The sequence below is a fragment of the Sphaerodactylus townsendi genome, linkage group LG15 (genome assembly GCF_021028975.2).
Source record: "Sphaerodactylus townsendi isolate TG3544 linkage group LG15, MPM_Stown_v2.3, whole genome shotgun sequence".
Lineage (NCBI taxonomy): Eukaryota > Metazoa > Chordata > Lepidosauria > Squamata > Sphaerodactylidae > Sphaerodactylus > Sphaerodactylus townsendi.
The window spans coordinates 38,607,161-38,631,618 of record NC_059439.1 but is presented as its reverse complement, the minus strand read 5'-3'; the positions used below and the strand labels follow the sequence as shown (position 1 = coordinate 38,631,618).

The 24,458-nt window shown below is 65.6% G+C and overlaps 1 protein-coding gene across 11 annotated transcripts in view; it reads right to left on the bottom strand.

Moving 5' to 3' along the window:
- DLG4 (discs large MAGUK scaffold protein 4) overlaps positions 1–24,458 on the bottom strand; it is a 124,855-nt gene that overhangs the window by 72,956 nt on the left and 27,441 nt on the right. For 2 of the 11 annotated variants that reach the window (XM_048516336.1, XM_048516342.1), the window contains exon 1: positions 1,803–1,859. The exons of the other annotated variants lie outside the window; for them this stretch is intronic. In XM_048516336.1, coding sequence (XP_048372293.1) covers positions 1,803–1,844 — 42 coding nt within the window. In that variant the 5' untranslated portion in view covers positions 1,845–1,859. Of the gene's footprint in view, positions 1–1,802; positions 1,860–24,458 lie in introns of those variants that run through there. 11 annotated transcript variants of the gene reach the window in all.

Sequence of the window (24,458 nt, the reverse complement as noted above, 5' to 3'; positions counted from 1 at the left end):
GTGGAACCTAGGAAGGGTGAGATTTGGGGAGAGGACAGATTTCAGTGTAGTAGGATGCTATAGCACAGGTGTCAAACTCACGGCCCTCCAGACGTTATTGACTACAGTTCCCATAATCCCCTGCCAGCATGCATGCTGTGCAGGGATGATAGAAACCGTCTGTAGTCCACAACGCCTGGAGGGTTTGCTTGATTAACACCTATGTGTCTCTAATATGCCATGGTGGCGTAACTCTTTGGCGATCTCCAGATGTTACATGGACTACAATCTCTATCAGCCCCCCGCCAATTGGCTATGCTGGCAGGAGGCTAGTGATGGGAATTGTAGTCCATCATATCTGAGTGCCAAAGGTTCACCACCCTGCGAACCGTGCTATAGGGTCCACCCTCTGCAAGCAAGCAACCATTTTCCCTCTGACACTGGCCTGGGAAAGCAACTGGGTGACATGACCTGCTGAGCCCTCACAAAGCAGAGAAGCGAGGCAGCCAGTCGGGAGGGTTTTCGTCTGAGGGGGAGGGATGAAAATGCCACCCCGCCCTGCCCAAGTTCCGAACCCATTCATCGCCTCTCCTAGGCCAAAGGCGCCAACTGATCGAAGGGAGAGCGCACGGCTGCTTCACGGTGCAGCGCATTCCACAAGTGACCAGACTGGCCCGGCTTCGCGGGCTTGGTGACCCCCCAAAACCTCCCCCAGTTTCCAGCTGCCAGGCCCACTCTTTGGGGGGTGTGGGGAGTTGTTTTGGAAGCAGCAGGGGAAACTGAGGCACTTCAAGTCCCAGGGGTCAGTTATGGGTCGTGGGGGAGGCCTTGGCACAGGACTTTGTGGGGGAGGGGGTAGCGGAAGATGATCCTTGATGTTTCCAAGGTCTCTGATTATAAGAAATGGGGGCCATTGTTGTGGGGGGAGGGAGAGAGGGAAGCCAATCCTGTTAGCTGGGAGGATCCTTGCCAGTGTAGAACTGTACTTTTGAGCTGGGGGGCAGCGGGGGGACTTTCAACAGCTTGGGAGTGAAAACTGAGGAGGGGGGAGTTGAACTGACTCCCTTGGAGGGGGAGAAAAGTGAAAGTAAATTCCCTGAGAACTGGAATATGTGGTCGGTGGGGGATGCAGACCACATTTTCTGGTAACGATCCACCACTTCCTGGCTGGGGGGGGGGGCTTCCATGAGAGGGGTTGGGTGCCCAGATGGTGAAACCTCCTACTGGGGACAGACCCTGAATCATGGCCTTGGGGAGGGGGGGGGGCAGGGGTCTCAAGGTCTCCGGATTCTGGCGGCAGGAATTGGGGGTGGGAGAGGGGTGGGAGCGCAGCAGGGGACATTTGGGGAGGGGGGAGCCCCCAAAGGCAGACTTTGGTGCTGACCTGCTCAGGAAAGGAAAGGACTGGCGTTTGGGATTCCTCCAGAGGTAGCCCGACCACGTTCTTATTATTATTATTGTCGTTGTTGTTGTTATTAGACAATCATAAGCCAACCCCATTTAAAACATATGTACGGGGGAGTTGTATGTTTATGCTTAAATACATCCCCCCCCAGACCCCTGGACTATTTGGGGATGGTTGACCCTTCAGTTGCTCGCCCCCCCCCCCCCCCCATCCAGCCACAGGCCTTTTCCAGAGAAGATGGGGGGGGGTCTCTCTCTCTCAACAGCTGGCGCGGGGGCTCCTTATCTGTGGTGTTCTGCGTCCTCGCCGGGGACCTGTTGCTGGGGGGGGGGGCTATGGGGCCGAAGGTTAAAGGGCGGTGGTGGTCGGTATAATGGGCGGGGGGGGGTCGTCCGAAGGCGAGGGCGGCGCCACCTACCACGCAGAGGCACATGGACGAGAGCCGGTTCTTGGTCTTCATGGGGGGGCGGGGGGCGTCGCGGGGGGGCCGGCGGCGGCGGGGCGGCTGCGGCTGGCGGCGGGCTCGGCGTGTGCCAGGCCAGGCGCGGCGGCGGCGGCGGCGGCGGCGAGTGGGGCGGGAGGGCTGCTGCTGCTGGTAAGCGCGTTGCCAGCCAGCCTGGTGGAGCCAGGGACGGCGGCCGAGGGGCTCGCAGGCGGCGGCGTTGGCGGCGGCGGGGAGAGGGTGGGTGGCGGCGTTCCTGGCGAGGACCGGGGACGTCCCCTTTGCAGTGCTGCGTATGACGCGTAGCGCTCGCAAAGCCCGGTGCGGTGGACGGCGCCTGTGGAGGCTACGCAGTTCCGGAGCGGGGGGGAGATCGTGCACATCGCGCATATTAGACTTTGCAGACGGGGGGGGGTATTGCAGCGGGGTGGGGGGGGGCGTGCAAATTGCGGCCCCGATGCAGAAGCGCGCGTGGCTCCACCGGTGTGCCTGTGCGCAGGAGGCGAGGGGAGGGGGGGGGGGCACCAACTGCAGCGCTGCCCAGTCCTCCAGGCCCGCCTCAGCCAGCCCCCCCCCCACCCCCACCCGCACCTGACTCATCCTCTGGCGGCGCCCAAGGGCCCGGCCGGCGTGCGATGGGGTCGCCACGGAAGGGGGGCCTCTGGGGGGGGGGGGCGATGCGCCGCAGTCCCTTCCAAGGGGAAGTTCGCTGAGGGTGGTGGTGGGGGGCGTGTTGCAGTCGCAGTGTGACGGACACGCTCGTGGGAATGCTCCCTCCTCGTGGGAAGAGCGCGGGAGGGGACACATAGAGGCGCAGACCCCGCACCCCCCCCCCAATGCAACGGACACGTGGGAAACCTCCTATGCGCCAGAGAGAGACACACACCGAAAACTGGCCCCATGGAGGTCCCTCTTATGTGTGAAGCACTGCAGAGTGTACATAACAAGCATGCGTCGCACGCCAAACGTGTGCGTCCCTTCTCGCAGGGCTTTCCTCTGGCCATTGCGGACAGACTTCAATAACAATAATAATACATACCCCACATCTCTCTCACGGGAGCAAACGGCTCCTTAAGACCGGGCAGATCCCATAGCCCACCACGTGGCCTGCTTGACCCACCAGGGGCCCAGTTGGGATGTTAACGTGGCCTCCTCGGAGCAAGAGCAAGAGCAGCCGTGTGGCTCCTGTATTTCAGCGGCGCCATCAGAGCCAGAGGTTCTGCTCAGGCCCAGCCTGGGACGATCCGTGTCTGCCTGCCCCTCTGGGCAAAGGAGCCCACGGCCACTGGCCCAGCAAGCCCTGCGGTACTCAGCTGGCCACTAGCAGCCCTCTGGATAGTGGGCACTTCTGCCGGCCCACACCAGCCACAGGGAAGCAGCAGGGCCACGCTGGGTGAGTCATAAGACCCCTGCTGGATCAGACCTGTAAGGGCCCATCTAGACCAGCATCTGGTCTTCATCCTCAGGGGCCAACCAGTTCCTCTGGGAGGCCAACCGCTGAGGCCTTCTCACTGGCCTGGAAGCAGAGGGCCCAGCGGCCACTAGGTGGGACAGACTTCTCTCGCCCAACTGTGCTGCACGCTGGCCGGCAGACACACCAAAGACTTCTGGCAGGCTTGTGTTTCGGCAGGCTTACCTGGGCCAGCGGGCACACGTGCCAGTGAAAAGACCGAGTGGCTTGGTCCCGATTCACATACCTCTCCCTCACCAACTCACCAGGGGGCATAGAAGAAGAAGAAGAAGAAGAAGAAGAAGAAGAAGAAGAAGAAGAAGAAGAAGAAGAAGAAGAAGAAGAAGTGGAAGAAGTGGAAGAAGTGGAAGAAGTGGAAGAAGAAGACGAGGAGGAGGAAGAGGAAGAGTTTGGATTTATATCCCCCCTTTCTCTCCTGCAGGAGACTCAAAGGGGCTTACAATCTCCTTGCCCTGCCCCACTCACAACAAACACCCTGTGAGATGAGAAGAGATGGATTTATATTATCCCTTCTTTCTCTCCTGTAAGGGGACTCAATGCTTTACGAATTTCTGGGGTATTGTAAAGTTTCTGGGTTAGCGGTCAGAAATTGCAGAGCATTTTTCTTTCAGATGCCTGCATCTGTGGCTGCCAGCCACAGATGCAGGCGAAATGCCAGGAGAAATTGTTACTGAAACATGGTCATACAGTCCGGAAACCCCACAACACCCCAGTGATACCAGCCGTGAAAGCCTTTGACAATACGCTAAACTCTTTTCCGTTTCCCTCTCACAACAAACACACTGTGAGGCTGAGAGAGTTCTGAGAGAACTACGAGTAGCCCACGGCCACCCAGCTGGCGTGTGTTGGAGTGCACAAGCTAATCTGGTTCCCCAGATAAGCCTCCACAGCTCAGGCGGCACAGCGGGGAATCAAACCCGGTTCTCCAGATTAGAGTGCACCTGCTCTTAACCACTACATCACGCTGCCTCTCCAACCACCCTTCCCCTAGCCTCCAGGGCTCCTCCACACCATCTTCCGAATACTCAAGTAATACCAGCCTGCCTCACGAGGCTTCATTCTGAACGTGTGTACAGAAGTAGCACAGAACTGCTCAACACTGTAAGCCATCTTGAGTTCCACAAAGGAGAAAAGGTGACCAAAAACGTTTAAAACCAACAAACATTCTAGCCCCCCCATGATGTATTTAGGTTACCTGCCCAACGGAATATTCAGCGTACCTGTGTATGAAAGAGGCAGAGAAAGCCAGGGGGTCATAGGAAGGGCTTGACTCTGCAGAAAGCACCCAGATTTTGTGTGTTCGTTTATGAGTGGATGATGAGTTCAGGAAAATTGGTGGCCCAGGTGAGGGTTTCTCTCTCTTACCTGGGCTACTTGGTTACCTGTCTCCCATCACACTTTCTGTCCTATGATGATGAAAAAGAAGAAGAAGAAGAAGAAGAAGAAGAAGAAGAGGAGGAGGAGGAGGAGGAGGAGGAGGAGTTTGGATTTATATCCCCCTTTCTCTCCTGCAGGAGACTCAAAGGGGCTGACAATCTCCTTGCCCTTCCCCCCTCACAACAAACACCCTGTGAGGTGGGTGGGGCTGAGAGAGCTTCGAGAAGCTGTGACTAGCCCAAGGACACCCAGCTGGCGTGTGCGGGAGTGCCCAGGCTAATCTGAATTCTCCAGAGAAGCCTCCACAGCTCAGGCGGCAGAGCGGGGAATCAAACCCGGTTCCTCCAGATTAGAGACACGAGCTCTTAACCTCCTGTACCACTGCTGCTCTGAAGACAGGACTACTTCTGTAGGGACACCAGCGACTCCTCTCTGCCATGTTCAAGTGTCTGTTTGCCCTCCCCATCCCCACCAGCAGCCAGGGCCTCCCAACGAAGAGCCCAAATACACTCACGAAGATGCCTTGGACTGAACCAGGCCTTCGGTCCATCAAGGACAGACAGTCTACCCAGACTCCAGGGCCTCGGACAGAAGTTTTCCAGTCACCTACTGCCTGGTCCTTACGGGGGATTGAACATGGGACCTTTCAGACCTTTTGTATGCCAAGGAGGCCCTCCCTCTGAGCCATGACCCCTCCCCTCTGTCCAGGGGGCTTCCTTGCCTCCTCCACCCCACTCCCAGGCCTAGAAAAGCCATTTTAACATCCCACCCGAAGAGGCCTTAAAAACAGATTGCAGGGAGCTGGGGGGGGGGGGGCGTTATCCAGGAATACCCCCTGCAGTCTTCCCTCCCCACACAAAGGGGGTGGGATCCACCCTTGTTTCTCCCCCCCTCCACCCGCATTGATGCATTCCCTCCATCCATCCTGGCCTTGCTGTCTCCTGGTTGCTTAGCAACCAAGCCACTAGGGCTCTGGGGTTGTCATGGCGACAGGCTCCTGCATGGAGCAGGGCTGGGGGGGGGGGTGGCATGCCGTTTTAAAAAATAAAAGGAAGGGGGGAGAATTAACGGTTTGCTATAAAAAAGCATTGGGGGGGGCCAAAGGCTGGAGGGGGGGTAGATTTCAAAGAGAGAGAGAGAGAACTTGAGGGGTGTGGGGGGGAATAGGATGGCCTTGGTGGTGGGGATCCGAGATCCCTTTCCTGTGCCTCGCTCATCCAGTCTCTGGGCTCCTTATACAGTTGCAGAGTTGGGGTCCTACTCCACAATCAGCGTCCCCTGGGAGCCCAAGGAAGGAGGGAGGGAACGGGCCCCCCTGGCATCTGCGGCGCTGCACCCCAGGTAGGGTGCCAGTCAGCCTGGCAGGAACTGGACACACCTAAGTATTGGCTACTGTAAATCTTGAAGGTGCCAAAGGGGGACGACGTCCTTCATCATGCTGCAATGGATGGACATTCACGGGGTACGAAGGCAAAAGGGTGCATGTCTGAGTCCTGCAGCACCATAGAGACGGACATGGGTTTGGGGGCAGGAGTTTTTCGAGAGTCCGTTTTGGCTCTCGAAAACTTGTGTCCTGAAAACCTCATCGGTCTCTTCTAAGGTGCCGCTGGACTCTGAATGGAGCTATTCTTCTGAAGGCCAACTATGGCCCCTTCCGCACACGCAAAATAGTGCATTTTCAAACCACTTTCACAACTGTTTGCAAGTGGATTTTGACATTTCGCACAGCTTCAAAGAGCATTAAAAGCAGTTTGAAAGTGCATTATTCTGTATGTGCGGAATGAGCCATGGCTAACCTCTGACACTAGCCCCAAATGGTCTGAAGCCGACACCTGACACTCTGTTGCCGGTCCCCGCAGGGCCATTCGAGCGATCAGCTCAGAAACCACCAAAATGTTAAACATACCAACAGAAACCACAAGAGTTTGGGGATAATCACCATCTTCGCCACAAATGTAACACAAGAAGGGATTTGTACCACCTTTGGAGGAGTATTGCTAAGAGATGGATCTGTGGTATAAGGAATTCCACTGAGCAAGAGAGACTGCCCGCCTCTCTGCGGCTGCGTCAAAAGTGTGCTGGCTCACAGCCAAATCCACCAACTTATCACAGACTTTGTCTGCTTCTCACAACACCACCAGAAAGGAGGAAACAACAGCAACGCTCAAAAACCGAAAAATGGCTGGGCTGGAAAGCAAACGCATTTGGCTGAACACAAGTTTACAAAACTTTGATAGACAGGTGTGAAAACAAAACAAAAAGTAAAACAGAAAGTAAAAAACAAAAGTAAAACAAAACAAAAGTAAACAAGAAAACACTTATAATATAGACATAAAACAAACATTTGTTTTATTTGATGCATATACAATGTGTGAAATACACTGAAAAGTAAGGGGGGAAACGAAGCACTTTGGGACAAAAACTCGAGTGCTCACCAAGAGCTTTGAGTTTCAAAAGCTCATCCCCCGAAAACCTTGTGGGTCTCTAAGGTGCTACCTGATTTGAATCTAGCAAGTTTTCCTGAGTGTCCCAACTCCAAGTACACACAAACACATCACAAAAGAATGCCCCCTTCATTCCACCACTCAGAAGGCAGGTTTTATGCGCCCACCACAAATCAACTATTTTTTGCTTCCAGATCTCCTGGAATAAAAATGTTGACTTTTGTATTTTTTGCATTTTAAAAAAATTGTGTATTTGAATTAGTGGAGTTATTTTCACAGAAAGTAAGAGGATTGTAGACTTTTTGGTTTATGTATAAAGAAAGCAAGAAAAGGAATCTAGTTCCATCTGCTAAATGTGGAAATTCATATTTTACAAACATCTAAGAAACCGAAATGTCAAACTTTTGCCTGGATCCAGCCATGCGCAGTCAGAAACATAAACAGACATAGCACCAGCCTGCTTGCACAAAGATCTTCTGTGACACCCATAGCTTCCATGCCCTAGATATTGCAATACCCAGAAATTAGTTGCACATACAGAAATGCAAGGGGAAATACGGTGCTTATGAGTTAATGCCAGTGGCTAGAGCTGTCTTTTTCTTGTATTTCCTCTGGTGCGAAAGCTCTAGTAAAATTTGTTTACATGAAAAGTCGTAGTTGGCGTGGAGTTGGTTTTAAAATAAATCTGTGAGCCACAGAATATGATTGTTTTGATGGACAACTTGAATTCTGGACAGGAGACTACTCGAAGAAGAAGAAGAAGAAGAAGAAGAAGAAGAAGAAGAAGAAGAAGAAGAAGAGGAGGAGGAGGAGGAGGAGGAGGAGGAGGAGGAGGAGGAGGAGGAGGAGGAGGAGGAGGAGTTTGGATTTATATCCCCCCTTTCTCTCCTGCAGGAGACTCAAAGGGGCTGACAATCTCCTTGCCCTTCCCACCTCACAACCAACACCCTGTGAGGTAGGTGGGGCTGAGAGAGCTCCGAGAAGCTGTGACTAGCCCAAGGTCACCCAGCTGGCGTGTGTGCGAGTGCCCAGGCTAATCTGAATTCCCCAGATAAGCCTCCACAGCTCAGGCGACAGAGCTGGGAATCAAACCCGGTTCCTCCAGATTAGATACATGAGCTCTTAACCTCCTACGCCAGAAGGAGGTTAACCTCCTACGCTACGACAAAATATGGAGAAATGGAATGGTTTCCAATTGGCAAAGATATCAGACAAAGGTGTATTTTATCCCCCTATCTCTTCAACCGGTATTCAGAACATAATTGTAATGAAAGCAGGATAAGACTGAGATGGTGGTGTGAAAATGGGTCATTAACGTTTCGAGATCTCCAAATGGCACCACATTACGGGCAGAAAACAGCGAAGTCTTGAACCAACTACCGATGAAGGTTAAGCAGAAAGTGGCAAAGCTGGTTTACACTTGAATGTCAAGAAGACAAAAGTAACGACTACTGGGGCATTGCACAACTTCAAGGTTCACAATGAAGAAACTGAAATTGTCCAAGATTTCCTATTCCTTGGCTCCATCGTCAACCAAGAAATCAGAAGGAGGCTAAGATATTGGGAAGGGCAGCCATGAAGGAGCTAGAAAAGATTCTTAGGTAAGAACATAAGAACAAGCCAGCTGGATCAGACCAGAGTCCATCTAGGCCAGCACTCTGCTACTCGCAGTGGCCCACCAGGTGCCTTTGGGAGCTCACATGCAGGAGGTGAAAGCAAGGGCCTTCTACGGCTGTTGCTCCCGAGCACCTGGACTGTTAAGGCATTTGCAATCTCAGATCAAAGAGGATCAAGATTGGTAGCCAAAATCGACTTCTCCTCCATTAGGTGTAAGGATGTATCTATCACTGTATAAGGATAGGTGTAAGGATGTATCTATCACTGGTGACTAAGATCAAGATAATTCAAGCGTAGTATTCCTCATTACTATGTATGGGTGTGAAAGTTGGACAGTGAAGAAAAATGACAGGAAAGACGTTGATTTCTTTGAAATGCAGCGTGGGAGGAGAGTTCTATGGATACTGTAGGCCGCCAAAAAGACAAATATGTGGGTTCTAGACCAAATTAAGGATCTGTTTGAAAGGAAATATATATATATATTGGCATAAATGCTCTTGAGTCAAAGTACCATGCACAAAATAATGGTTTTGACCAAGATAGCACATAAAAATGAATGACAATTCTCATATTCGTTTGGGACTATATTCTAATGCAGAAGTATACAACTTTCTCAACCGCTGTACACCTCAACTGACCAAACTAACATCTTTCTGGGAACAGAGTATAGTGGTTTTGAAGGTGCTAAAATAAGACCCAGTAGAGAAAAGTGAGACGAAAGATTTAATTTCATTTTAAAGCTTTATGGCCAAACGCTGAACATTTAGGGTTTAATGGTTAATACTCGGAACAGAAGAAAGTACTGCGTTTCTCCGAAAATAAGAATTTTTGCTCCCAAAGATGCGCTATGTCTTATTTTCAGGGGATGTCTTATTTTTCCGCTCCACAGCTGCATGCTCTGTTCGACGGGCATGCTTCCAAACAAAAACTTTGCTACGTCTTACTTTCGGGGGATGTTTTATATTTAGCACTTCAGCAAAACCTCTACTGCGTCTTATTCTCAGGGGTTGTCTTATTTTCGGAAAAACAGGGTAGAAGTCTCTATGCAATATGTACTTTATAATTCGGTTAATTTTTGTCTTTGTGTATGTTTTGGATTGGGATATTTTAAAACTGTTACTAAATAAATACTGAGCATCGTGAGACTCCTTGGCGCGCTTCCGCACGCTTGGGCTTATAAGGGAAAGGTTGGGAAGCATCACTACAAAGCCGTGGTTCTCTGGGTGGGTGAAAACTTACAGCAGCTGGCAATTAGTTTAAAAAAACACCCTCTCTTTCAAATCTTGGTATTACATGCATCACATGAATAAGATGAGGCAGGGGAGTGAAAGGTGATCCTTTGAAGAGGAGGAGGCCCACTTGGGAGCATATTTGCATTGCAAGTAAGCAAGCATGTGCGGAACATTCCTTTTCTCGATTGCATTTCCCCAGCCCTGAGAACTAGCTCTTCCCTGCAAGATCTACCTGCCCATTTCAGCTTTTAAGTGGTGCTGTTTGTACTTTCCTTCCATCAACACCGTCAACGGCAAATTTCAGGCAACCCAGCAATTTTGACGTATGTTTTTATCATGCCGTGGTAATTGCCCTGAATCATGGATTTTGTAATCTTTGGATTGTTTAAACACTGGCCTCCACGTTATAGCTTCGGGAACAAAATTATATTTGCATACAAAAGGCCTCTACTGCATTTCCCCAGCCCTGAGAACTAGCTCTTCCCTGCAAGATCTACCTGCCCATTTCAGCTTTTAAGTGGCACTGTTTGTACTTTCCTTCCATCAACGCCGTCAACAGCAAATTTCAGGCAAACCAGCAATTTTGACGTATGTTTTTATCATCATGCCGCGTGCGTTATAAAATTGCCCACCCTGAATCCAAGCGGATTTTTTGTAGTCTTTGGATTGTTTAAACACTGGCCTCCACGTTATAGCTTCGGGAACAAAATTATATTTGCATACAAAAGGCCTGGAATCATGTAGTAGACCACAAAGGCAAGCTTGGTTCTCCTACACATCGGCCCCGAGAATAAAGACAGTTTGGAGAAAACGGTTGCAAGTTTCGCATCAAAATATTGAGCAGTGCAAAAATCCAGATCTCACAAGAACACAACTTGTCTGTAATTGCAAGTGTGACTCATCAGGGGACGGGTCAAAAGCCTTCCTACAGAATTAGCCAACGTAGTCAAGACTGGCGTTTCTGTCCTCCATTAGAGTTCCTCCCACTGAAGCTAGGCCGGGGGAACGGCTGGTGCTTTTGAGTTGCCAACTCTGGGCAGGATAGTTCCTGCAGATCTGAGAGAGGGAGACTGCACGGGATGTGGAGTTGCCATCCCCCAGGTGGGGCTTGGAGGAGCCACGTGGCGAAGTGGTTAAGTGCTTGCACTGCCACTCACACGGTCAGGAGTTCGAGCCCCCTGTGGGTCAGATATCCTGGCAGCTGGCTCATGGTCAACTCAGCCATCCATCTCTTGGTCGGTAAATGAGTACCTAGCTCCGTGGTGGCGAACCTTTGGCACTCCAGATGTTATGGGCTACAATTCCCATCAGCCCCTGCCAGCATGGCCAATTGGCCATACTGGCAGGGGCTGATGGGAATTGTAGTCCATAACATCTGGAGTGCCAAAGGTTCGCCACCACTGACCTAGCTCATAGCTAGGGGGTAAAGAATAGCCCACAATGGCAAACTACCCCACAAAAGAAAAGAAATGGCAAACTACCCCACAAAAACGGCTTGCCTATAAAATCACTGCTCGCAGTGGTACCCCAGGGTCGAACACGACTGAAGGGGAAACTTTACCTTTACCTAGGTGGGGCTTGGAGATCTTCCAGAATTACATCTGACCTCCAGATGACAGAGATGTGAGTCCCCCTGTTGAAAACGGCTACTTTGGAGGATGGATGGATTCTCCGCCCTGAGACCGCACTGAGTCCCGTCCCAAACCTTGTCCCCAAATCTCCAGGATTTCCCAACCCAGAGTTGGCAGCCCTATCAGAGTGGAGAGAGGCATGAGCGGGGAGTCCAGCCTCCAGAGCGGTCATGTTCTCCAGGGCAGGTGATCTCTATCCCCTGGAGACCAGTTGTAATTCTGGAGGCCTCCAGGTCCTACCAGGGGGTTGGCAATCACACCTGAACGCCTCCTCATCCAGAAGGAAGAGGATAGCCTTGGGAAATACCGCCGGGCTCCCCTCTCGCAAGATGCCTGCTCCCACAGATGTTTCACATGCCAAAGGCACGTGTTCCTCTCTCTGTGTGTCTCTGTTTCTATGGCTGTAACAAATTCAGCATTAAAAGTTCATTAGCATGTTTGTGAGGCTGCCTTTGTTTGTTTCCCCCAAACTCCCAAACTGGCATCTCCTATTCATTAGCTGTAAATTCTCAAGGAGATAATTTTCATCGGGCTGTCATTAAAAAAAGGCAGAGGATATTGTTGAAGTTGTCACAACGAATTAAAAAACAGGATGTCTAAAGAGGTGAGTTCAAAAGATAGGGTTTTAGAGGAACCAAATCCGCAAACATAATGTGCGTGTTTAAAATGAAACACACACACACACACAACACTATAATTGCTCCCCCACAACAGCAGGCTTCGTTTAGAAAAAACAAGTCAACATGCGACATGTTGATACCCCTTTTATACTTGCTAGTTCCTAAAGCTATTTCACAAGGAAAGCAGAGGAAAAAATGCACCCCAAAACCTAATCCAATCAAAAAGGACATCATGCCTCAAATACATCACTAGTCCTTCAATGGTAGAAGTCTCACCCCCAAATTATAGATTATAGATAAAGAATTACCCCATATACAGAGGTGGGATCCAGCAGGTTCTCATGGGTTCCCGAGAGTAGATTACTAATTATTTGTGTGTGCCGAGAGGGGGTTACTAATGGGTGATTTTGGCCTTAGTTACGCCCCTCCTCTCAGCAGCAGCACGCAGAACTTGAAGCCGTCTAGCAGGAGGTGCACCGGCGTGCGTGGCAGCCTGCGCCTGCGTGCATTCGTTTCCCACCCAAGGACCGGCACAGCTGCTGCGTCCTTGCCACAGCCCCGCCCAGGAATGCCCGGCCACGCCCCCGTCGTGCCCCACCCAGCCCCACTGGCGCTACGCCACAGTTTGAATCCCACCACCATGGGAACCTGTTACTAAAAATTTTGGATCCCACCACTGCCCATATACACCTGTGTTTCCAGCAGCATCTGAAACACAGCAAGTCTGAGAGACAAGCAAGATTCTGCAATGCTGGGGTCACCACTAAGAAATCCCTGCTCTGGGCAGGTGCCAATTTTTCCTCACCCCAAGGAGGGAATTCTGAGCAGCACCTGTTGAGGGGATTTTAAACAAAGGGCACATCCCCCCGGATGCATCAGGAGTCCAGCCCTCTCACAACTCACCCTGTGAGAATCAAGGGGGTCCTTTCCCCAAAGAAACCTGCACGTCTCTTGCGACTGCACAAGGACGGAAGAGTCCGTTGGAACCAAGGATCCCCTCATGCCTTCCTGTTGAAGATTGAAGTTTTATGTATTTTGACCAGAGGTGGGATCCAGCAGGTTCTCACAGGTTCCCGAGAGTAGGTTACTAATTATTTGTGTGTGCCGAGAGGGGGTTACTAATTGGTGATTCTGCCACGTGATTTTTGCCTTAGTTACACCCCTCCTCTCAGCAGTAGCGCGCAGAACTTAAGAACATAAGAACAAGCCAGCTGGATCAGACCAAAGTCCATCTAGTCCAGCTCTCTGCTACTCGCAGTGGCCCACCAGGTGCCTTTGGGAGCTCACATGTAGGATGTGAACGCAATGGCCTTCTGCGGCTGTTGCTCCCGATCACCTGGTCTGTTAAGGCATTTGCAATCTCAGATCAAAGAGGATCAAGATTGGTAGCCATAAATCGACTTCTCCTCCATAAATCTGTCCAAGCCCCTTTTAAAGCTAAAAGCTAGACTTGAAGCAGTCTAGCAGGAGGTGCACCGGCATGCGTGGCAGCCTGTACCTGCGTGCATTCGTTTCCCACCCAAGGACCGGCGCAGTGGCTGCGTCCTTGCCACAGCCCCGCCCAGCAATGCCCCCCCCGGAATGCCCGGCCACGCCCACGCCGTGCCCCGCCCAGCTCCATTGGCGCTACACCACTGTTTGAATCCCACCACCATGGGAACCTGTTACTAAATTTTTTGGATCCCACCACTAATTTTGACATTATACATAAAATAAATGAACAAATAAAAGACTAGGTGTTCCTTGGAAGTCCGCTACACTACGCACTTCCGAAACAGCAAGCAAGCAACATCAATGGCTGCTCATCTCTTGGGGCCTTCAGAGGACCTCACAGTCATGAGACGTACAAAGGCTAGTCCGCTCCTCACCGTACTTCCCATTGTGGAGGTAGAGGGGGGAAATGAGTAGCCTCCATCTTTGTCCTTATAACTCCCCAACGAAAAGGATTAGAAACACTTTACAAATAATAATAAAAGCCAGAAAATAGGAGATTGTGGCAATAGATGATGATAATGCTGAAGTAATCCAACAAGTCCTGATACCGCCCCCCCCCCAAATGAAAATAATTCTTCTGGGGTGGGGTATTGTGATGGAAAATAGTTAGCTGAACTATGTATTAGCTAGAAACATGTGATACTATGCAAACAGCATTATTAGGAAGCTGAAGTATGTGAACATGGAGTTTACAGACTTCATCTCTAAAAGGGGCATGTCATGGAACGATGCTATCACTATAGCAAAAGGAAATCACACATGACTGTGAAAAGCATCTTTGCCCTTTGATTTCCTGGAGGGCTGTGCAAAGGTGCCTGGATGCAACTTCAAAGGCCTAAATGACCTCGTGGCTTTGGATTCCATCTTGAGACGTGGACAGAGAAGCATCTCTGGGCCATGGGTTCCCAGAGATGGGGGACAAAGAACATCTATAAGATTGTATTCAGCTGAGTAATTGCATTTATGTTTTATGTCTTTGTTTTGAACTTTTACAATAAATCTTTGAGAACTCAGCTGGTTGGAGTTATTGGAGAAAAGGACACAAAATTTTACTGAAACATAAGAACATGAGAACTAGCCTGCTGGATCAGACCAGAGTCCATCTAGTCCAGCACTCTGCTACTTCGCAGTGGCCCACCAGGTGCCTTTGGGAGCTCACGTACAGGATGTGAAAGCAATGGCCTGCTGCTGCTGCTGCTCCTCCTGAGCACCTGGTCTGCTGAGGCATTTGCAATCTTAGATCAAGGAGGATTAAGATGGGTAGCCATAGATCGACTTCTCCTCCATAAATCTGTCCAAGCCCCTTTGAAAGCTATCCAGGTGAGTGGCCATCACCACCTCCTGTGGCAGCATATTCCAAACACCAACCACACGTTGCGTGAAGAAGTGTTTCCTTGTATTAGTCCTAATTCTTCCCCCCAGGCTTGGTTTCATGATAGGTATATCTGGGGAAAATGGCCACAGCACATGCTCGGGCAAGACATACAGTGTCGATGTGGGCAGAACTGACAAAACACACACACACACACACACCCCATCCACACTGTGTCCAAAGGTGCGTTGATTTGTGATCAAAGATTGTCCCAAACCAGATTTGGAAAAGATGTCAGCAAAGTTGGGAAAACTTGGAAGCAGGACAAATGGGGGAACATGGCCCAGATTCCCCTGAGAGCAGCACCTCTGTAAGGAAGCACAGCCAAACATCTGCATGCAAAGAGCACGGGGAAATCCAACCCAAGGTCGGTGTTCTTGTGCGTGACGGATTACGATGATTATTGAGCAAAAGCCCCATTAATGTGCCCAAACCCCGACGGAGGGTGGCAGAAGATCCGGGCCCAAGAAGCCTGGCCCCCGAAAGGTAAACATGAGCTTGAACGTCCTTTGTCTGTCGGCTTCATTAACTTCGTAAATATCACTCACTCTTTCAGCTCTTTACAACGGCAACAACAAAAGCCTTTCATTGGCGGGTAATGAAAAGACAAAATTGTACAAGACCCAGAGCAATTTCGGCTCTTGACTAGAGGCACAGACCATGCCTGCGAGGAACTGGCTACGGAACCCACCCAGGGGTGCTGATGCGGGCTGCCAACCTCCAGGCCTGGCCTGGAGATCTCCTGGGGAAACTGGCTGCGCTGGAGGCCGGGCTCTGTGGGAGGGGTGTGGCTCAGCCTGGGGGTGGGTGGGCGTGGCATGGTGTGGTGTGGCTATTTTGGCTGGCCCCAGAATGGCCCAGGAGATGTTTGGATTGGCAGGTCTGCAGCAGGGCGGGGCCTTGAGAGTGGGGCGGGGCTCATCAGGCCCCTGAAGAGACTTAATCCAATCCCTGGGCTGCATGTTTGACCTTAGGAACAGCCCCCTGCTCTATGGCGTTATACCCTGCTGAGGCCCCCCCCCCCCCCCCCCCCCCCCCACCCCCCCCCCCCCCACCCCCCCCCCCCCCCCCCCGCCCCCCCCCCACCCCCCCCCCCCCACACCCCCCCCCCCCCCCACCCCCCCCCCCCCCCACCCCCCCCCCCCCCCACCCCCCCCCCCCCCCACCCCCCCCCCCCCCCACCCCCCCCCCCCCCCACCCCCCCCCCCCCCCACCCCCCCCCCCCCCCACCCCCCCCCCCCCCCACCCCCCCCCCCCCCCACCCCCCCCCCCCCCCACCCCCCCCCCCCCCCACCCCCCCCCCCCCCCACCCCCCCCCCCCCCCACCCCCCCCCCCCCCCACCCCCCCCCCCCCCCACCCCCCCCCCCCCCCACCCCCCCCCCCCCCCACCCCCCCCCCCCCCCACCCCCCCCCCCCCCCACCCCCCCCCCCCCCCACCCCCCCCCCCCCCCACCCCCCCCCCCCCCCACCCCCCCCCCCCCCCACCCCCCCCCCCCCCCACCCCCCCCCCCCCCCACCCCCCCCCCCCCCCACCCCCCCCCCCCCCCACCCCCCCCCCCCCCCACCCCCCCCCCCCCCCACCCCCCCCCCCCCCCACCCCCCCCCCCCCCCACCCCCCCCCCCCCCCACCCCCCCCCCCCCCCACCCCCCCCCCCCCCCACCCCCCCCCCCCCCCACCCCCCCCCCCCCCCACCCCCCCCCCCCCCCACCCCCCCCCCCCCCCACCCCCCCCCCCCCCCACCCCCCCCCCCCCCCACCCCCCCCCCCCCCCACCCCCCCCCCCCCCCACCCCCCCCCCCCCCCACCCCCCCCCCCCCCCACCCCCCCCCCCCCCCACCCCCCCCCCCCCCCACCCCCCCCCCCCCCCACCCCCCCCCCCCCCCACCCCCCCCCCCCCCCACCCCCCCCCCCCCCCACCCCCCCCCCCCCCCACCCCCCCCCCCCCCCACCCCCCCCCCCCCCCACCCCCCCCCCCCCCCACCCCCCCCCCCCCCCACCCCCCCCCCCCCCCACCCCCCCCCCCCCCCACCCCCCCCCCCCCCCACCCCCCCCCCCCCCCACCCCCCCCCCCCCCCACCCCCCCCCCCCCCCACCCCCCCCCCCCCCCACCCCCCCCCCCCCCCACCCCCCCCCCCCCCCACCCCCCCCCCCCCCCACCCCCCCCCCCCCCCACCCCCCCCCCCCCCCACCCCCCCCCCCCCCCACCCCCCCCCCCCCCCACCCCCCCCCCCCCCCACCCCCCCCCCCCCCCACCCCCCCCCCCCCCCACCCCCCCCCCCCCCCACCCCCCCCCCCCCCCACCCCCCCCCCCCCCCACCCCCCCCCCCCCCCACCCCCCCCCCCCCCCACCCCCCCCCCCCCCCACCCCCCCCCCCCCCCACCCCCCCCCCCCCCCACCCCCCCCCCCCCCCACCCCCCCCCCCCCCCACCCCCCCCCCCCCCCACCCCCCCCCCCCCCCACCCCCCCCCCCCCCCACCCCCCCCCCCCCCCACCCCCCCCCCCCCCCACCCCCCCCCCCCCCCACCCCCCCCCCCCCCCACCCCCCCCCCCCCCCACCCCCCCCCCCCCCCACCCCCCCCCCCCCCCACCCCCCCCCCCCCCCACCCCCCCCCCCCCCCACCCCCCCCCCCCCCCACCCCCCCCCCCCCCCACCCCCCCCCCCCCCCACCCCCCCCCCCCCCCACCCCCCCCCCCCCCCACCCCCCCCCCCCCCCACCCCCCCCCCCCCCCACCCCCCCCCCCCCCCACCCCCCCCCCCCCCCACCCCCCCCCCCCCCCACCCCCCCCCCCCCCCACCCCCCCCCCCCCCCACCCCCCCCCCCCCCCACCCCCCCCCCCCCCCACCCCCCCCCCCCCCCACCCCCCCCCCCCCCCACCCCCCCCCCCCCCCACCCCCCCCCCCCCCCACCCCCCCCCCCCCCCACCCCCCCCCCCCCCCACCCCCCCCCCCCCCCACCCCCCCCCCCCCCCACCCCCCCCCCCCCCCACCCCCCCCCCCCCCCACCCCCCCCCCCCCCCACCCCCCCCCCCCCCCACCCCCCCCCCCCCCCACCCCCCCCCCCCCCCACCCCCCCCCCCCCCCACCCCCCCCCCCCCCCACCCCCCCCCCCCCCCACCCCCCCCCCCCCCCACCCCCCCCCCCCCCCACCCCCCCCCCCCCCCACCCCCCCCCCCCCCCACCCCCCCCCCCCCCCACCCCCCCCCCCCCCCACCCCCCCCCCCCCCCACCCCCCCCCCCCCCCACCCCCCCCCCCCCCCACCCCCCCCCCCCCCCACCCCCCCCCCCCCCCACCCCCCCCCCCCCCCACCCCCCCCCCCCCCCACCCCCCCCCCCCCCCACCCCCCCCCCCCCCCACCCCCCCCCCCCCCCACCCCCCCCCCCCCCCACCCCCCCCCCCCCCCACCCCCCCCCCCCCCCACCCCCCCCCCCCCCCACCCCCCCCCCCCCCCACCCCCCCCCCCCCCCACCCCCCCCCCCCCCCACCCCCCCCCCCCCCCACCCCCCCCCCCCCCCACCCCCCCCCCCCCCCACCCCCCCCCCCCCCCACCCCCCCCCCCCCCCACCCCCCCCCCCCCCCACCCCCCCCCCCCCCCACCCCCCCCCCCCCCCACCCCCCCCCCCCCCCACCCCCCCCCCCCCCCACCCCCCCCCCCCCCCACCCCCCCCCCCCCCCACCCCCCCCCCCCCCCACCCCCCCCCCCCCCCACCCCCCCCCCCCCCCACCCCCCCCCCCCCCCACCCCCCCCCCCCCCCACCCCCCCCCCCCCCCACCCCCCCCCCCCCCCACCCCCCCCCCCCCCCACCCCCCCCCCCCCCCACCCCCCCCCCCCCCCACCCCCCCCCCCCCCCACCCCCCCCCCCCCCCACCCCCCCCCCCCCCCACCCCCCCCCCCCCCCACCCCCCCCCCCCCCCACCCCCCCCCCCCCCCACCCCCCCCCCCCCCCACCCCCCCCCCCCCCCACCCCCCCCCCCCCCCACCCCCCCCCCCCCCCACCCCCCCCCCCCCCCACCCCCCCCCCCCCCCACCCCCCCCCCCCCCCACCCCCCCCCCCCCCCACCCCCCCCCCCCCCCACCCCCCCCCCCCCCCACCCCCCCCCCCCCCCACCCCCCCCCCCCCCCACCCCCCCCCCCCCCCACCCCCCCCCCCCCCCACCCCCCCCCCCCCCCACCCCCCCCCCCCCCCACCCCCCCCCCCCCCCACCCCCCCCCCCCCCCACCCCCCCCCCCCCCCACCCCCCCCCCCCCCCACCCCCCCCCCCCCCCACCCCCCCCCCCCCCCACCCCCCCCCCCCCCCACCCCCCCCCCCCCCCACCCCCCCCCCCCCCCACCCCCCCCCCCCCCCACCCCCCCCCCCCCCCACCCCCCCCCCCCCCCACCCCCCCCCCCCCCCACCCCCCCCCCCCCCCACCCCCCCCCCCCCCCACCCCCCCCCCCCCCCACCCCCCCCCCCCCCCACCCCCCCCCCCCCCCACCCCCCCCCCCCCCCACCCCCCCCCCCCCCCACCCCCCCCCCCCCCCACCCCCCCCCCCCCCCACCCCCCCCCCCCCCCACCCCCCCCCCCCCCCACCCCCCCCCCCCCCCACCCCCCCCCCCCCCCACCCCCCCCCCCCCCCACCCCCCCCCCCCCCCACCCCCCCCCCCCCCCACCCCCCCCCCCCCCCACCCCCCCCCCCCCCCACCCCCCCCCCCCCCCACCCCCCCCCCCCCCCACCCCCCCCCCCCCCCACCCCCCCCCCCCCCCACCCCCCCCCCCCCCCACCCCCCCCCCCCCCCACCCCCCCCCCCCCCCACCCCCCCCCCCCCCCACCCCCCCCCCCCCCCACCCCCCCCCCCCCCCACCCCCCCCCCCCCCCACCCCCCCCCCCCCCCACCCCCCCCCCCCCCCACCCCCCCCCCCCCCCACCCCCCCCCCCCCCCACCCCCCCCCCCCCCCACCCCCCCCCCCCCCCACCCCCCCCCCCCCCCACCCCCCCCCCCCCCCACCCCCCCCCCCCCCCACCCCCCCCCCCCCCCACCCCCCCCCCCCCCCACCCCCCCCCCCCCCCACCCCCCCCCCCCCCCACCCCCCCCCCCCCCCACCCCCCCCCCCCCCCACCCCCCCCCCCCCCCACCCCCCCCCCCCCCCACCCCCCCCCCCCCCCACCCCCCCCCCCCCCCACCCCCCCCCCCCCCCACCCCCCCCCCCCCCCACCCCCCCCCCCCCCCACCCCCCCCCCCCCCCACCCCCCCCCCCCCCCACCCCCCCCCCCCCCCACCCCCCCCCCCCCCCACCCCCCCCCCCCCCCACCCCCCCCCCCCCCCACCCCCCCCCCCCCCCACCCCCCCCCCCCCCCACCCCCCCCCCCCCCCACCCCCCCCCCCCCCCACCCCCCCCCCCCCCCACCCCCCCCCCCCCCCACCCCCCCCCCCCCCCACCCCCCCCCCCCCCCACCCCCCCCCCCCCCCACCCCCCCCCCCCCCCACCCCCCCCCCCCCCCACCCCCCCCCCCCCCCACCCCCCCCCCCCCCCACCCCCCCCCCCCCCCACCCCCCCCCCCCCCCACCCCCCCCCCCCCCCACCCCCCCCCCCCCCCACCCCCCCCCCCCCCCACCCCCCCCCCCCCCCACCCCCCCCCCCCCCCACCCCCCCCCCCCCCCACCCCCCCCCCCCCCCACCCCCCCCCCCCCCCACCCCCCCCCCCCCCCACCCCCCCCCCCCCCCACCCCCCCCCCCCCCCACCCCCCCCCCCCCCCACCCCCCCCCCCCCCCACCCCCCCCCCCCCCCACCCCCCCCCCCCCCCACCCCCCCCCCCCCCCACCCCCCCCCCCCCCCACCCCCCCCCCCCCCCACCCCCCCCCCCCCCCACCCCCCCCCCCCCCCACCCCCCCCCCCCCCCACCCCCCCCCCCCCCCACCCCCCCCCCCCCCCACCCCCCCCCCCCCCCACCCCCCCCCCCCCCCACCCCCCCCCCCCCCCACCCCCCCCCCCCCCCACCCCCCCCCCCCCCCACCCCCCCCCCCCCCCACCCCCCCCCCCCCCCACCCCCCCCCCCCCCCACCCCCCCCCCCCCCCACCCCCCCCCCCCCCCACCCCCCCCCCCCCCCACCCCCCCCCCCCCCCACCCCCCCCCCCCCCCACCCCCCCCCCCCCCCACCCCCCCCCCCCCCCACCCCCCCCCCCCCCCACCCCCCCCCCCCCCCACCCCCCCCCCCCCCCACCCCCCCCCCCCCCCACCCCCCCCCCCCCCCACCCCCCCCCCCCCCCACCCCCCCCCCCCCCCACCCCCCCCCCCCCCCACCCCCCCCCCCCCCCACCCCCCCCCCCCCCCACCCCCCCCCCCCCCCACCCCCCCCCCCCCCCACCCCCCCCCCCCCCCACCCCCCCCCCCCCCCACCCCCCCCCCCCCCCACCCCCCCCCCCCCCCACCCCCCCCCCCCCCCACCCCCCCCCCCCCCCACCCCCCCCCCCCCCCACCCCCCCCCCCCCCCACCCCCCCCCCCCCCCACCCCCCCCCCCCCCCACCCCCCCCCCCCCCCACCCCCCCCCCCCCCCACCCCCCCCCCCCCCCACCCCCCCCCCCCCCCACCCCCCCCCCCCCCCACCCCCCCCCCCCCCCACCCCCCCCCCCCCCCACCCCCCCCCCCCCCCACCCCCCCCCCCCCCCACCCCCCCCCCCCCCCACCCCCCCCCCCCCCCACCCCCCCCCCCCCCCACCCCCCCCCCCCCCCACCCCCCCCCCCCCCCACCCCCCCCCCCCCCCACCCCCCCCCCCCCCCACCCCCCCCCCCCCCCACCCCCCCCCCCCCCCACCCCCCCCCCCCCCCACCCCCCCCCCCCCCCACCCCCCCCCCCCCCCACCCCCCCCCCCCCCCACCCCCCCCCCCCCCCACCCCCCCCCCCCCCCACCCCCCCCCCCCCCCACCCCCCCCCCCCCCCACCCCCCCCCCCCCCCACCCCCCCCCCCCCCCACCCCCCCCCCCCCCCACCCCCCCCCCCCCCCACCCCCCCCCCCCCCCACCCCCCCCCCCCCCCACCCCCCCCCCCCCCCACCCCCCCCCCCCCCCACCCCCCCCCCCCCCCACCCCCCCCCCCCCCCACCCCCCCCCCCCCCCACCCCCCCCCCCCCCCACCCCCCCCCCCCCCCACCCCCCCCCCCCCCCACCCCCCCCCCCCCCCACCCCCCCCCCCCCCCACCCCCCCCCCCCCCCACCCCCCCCCCCCCCCACCCCCCCCCCCCCCCACCCCCCCCCCCCCCCACCCCCCCCCCCCCCCACCCCCCCCCCCCCCCACCCCCCCCCCCCCCCACCCCCCCCCCCCCCCACCCCCCCCCCCCCCCACCCCCCCCCCCCCCCACCCCCCCCCCCCCCCACCCCCCCCCCCCCCCACCCCCCCCCCCCCCCACCCCCCCCCCCCCCCACCCCCCCCCCCCCCCACCCCCCCCCCCCCCCACCCCCCCCCCCCCCCACCCCCCCCCCCCCCCACCCCCCCCCCCCCCCACCCCCCCCCCCCCCCACCCCCCCCCCCCCCCACCCCCCCCCCCCCCCACCCCCCCCCCCCCCCACCCCCCCCCCCCCCCACCCCCCCCCCCCCCCACCCCCCCCCCCCCCCACCCCCCCCCCCCCCCACCCCCCCCCCCCCCCACCCCCCCCCCCCCCCACCCCCCCCCCCCCCCACCCCCCCCCCCCCCCACCCCCCCCCCCCCCCACCCCCCCCCCCCCCCACCCCCCCCCCCCCCCACCCCCCCCCCCCCCCACCCCCCCCCCCCCCCACCCCCCCCCCCCCCCACCCCCCCCCCCCCCCACCCCCCCCCCCCCCCACCCCCCCCCCCCCCCACCCCCCCCCCCCCCCACCCCCCCCCCCCCCCACCCCCCCCCCCCCCCACCCCCCCCCCCCCCCACCCCCCCCCCCCCCCACCCCCCCCCCCCCCCACCCCCCCCCCCCCCCACCCCCCCCCCCCCCCACCCCCCCCCCCCCCCACCCCCCCCCCCCCCCACCCCCCCCCCCCCCCACCCCCCCCCCCCCCCACCCCCCCCCCCCCCCACCCCCCCCCCCCCCCACCCCCCCCCCCCCCCACCCCCCCCCCCCCCCACCCCCCCCCCCCCCCACCCCCCCCCCCCCCCACCCCCCCCCCCCCCCACCCCCCCCCCCCCCCACCCCCCCCCCCCCCCACCCCCCCCCCCCCCCACCCCCCCCCCCCCCCACCCCCCCCCCCCCCCACCCCCCCCCCCCCCCACCCCCCCCCCCCCCCACCCCCCCCCCCCCCCACCCCCCCCCCCCCCCACCCCCCCCCCCCCCCACCCCCCCCCCCCCCCACCCCCCCCCCCCCCCACCCCCCCCCCCCCCCACCCCCCCCCCCCCCCACCCCCCCCCCCCCCCACCCCCCCCCCCCCCCACCCCCCCCCCCCCCCACCCCCCCCCCCCCCCACCCCCCCCCCCCCCCACCCCCCCCCCCCCCCACCCCCCCCCCCCCCCACCCCCCCCCCCCCCCACCCCCCCCCCCCCCCACCCCCCCCCCCCCCCACCCCCCCCCCCCCCCACCCCCCCCCCCCCCCACCCCCCCCCCCCCCCACCCCCCCCCCCCCCCACCCCCCCCCCCCCCCACCCCCCCCCCCCCCCACCCCCCCCCCCCCCCACCCCCCCCCCCCCCCACCCCCCCCCCCCCCCACCCCCCCCCCCCCCCACCCCCCCCCCCCCCCACCCCCCCCCCCCCCCACCCCCCCCCCCCCCCACCCCCCCCCCCCCCCACCCCCCCCCCCCCCCACCCCCCCCCCCCCCCACCCCCCCCCCCCCCCACCCCCCCCCCCCCCCACCCCCCCCCCCCCCCACCCCCCCCCCCCCCCACCCCCCCCCCCCCCCACCCCCCCCCCCCCCCACCCCCCCCCCCCCCCACCCCCCCCCCCCCCCACCCCCCCCCCCCCCCACCCCCCCCCCCCCCCACCCCCCCCCCCCCCCACCCCCCCCCCCCCCCACCCCCCCCCCCCCCCACCCCCCCCCCCCCCCACCCCCCCCCCCCCCCACCCCCCCCCCCCCCCACCCCCCCCCCCCCCCACCCCCCCCCCCCCCCACCCCCCCCCCCCCCCACCCCCCCCCCCCCCCACCCCCCCCCCCCCCCACCCCCCCCCCCCCCCACCCCCCCCCCCCCCCACCCCCCCCCCCCCCCACCCCCCCCCCCCCCCACCCCCCCCCCCCCCCACCCCCCCCCCCCCCCACCCCCCCCCCCCCCCACCCCCCCCCCCCCCCACCCCCCCCCCCCCCCACCCCCCCCCCCCCCCACCCCCCCCCCCCCCCACCCCCCCCCCCCCCCACCCCCCCCCCCCCCCACCCCCCCCCCCCCCCACCCCCCCCCCCCCCCACCCCCCCCCCCCCCCACCCCCCCCCCCCCCCAC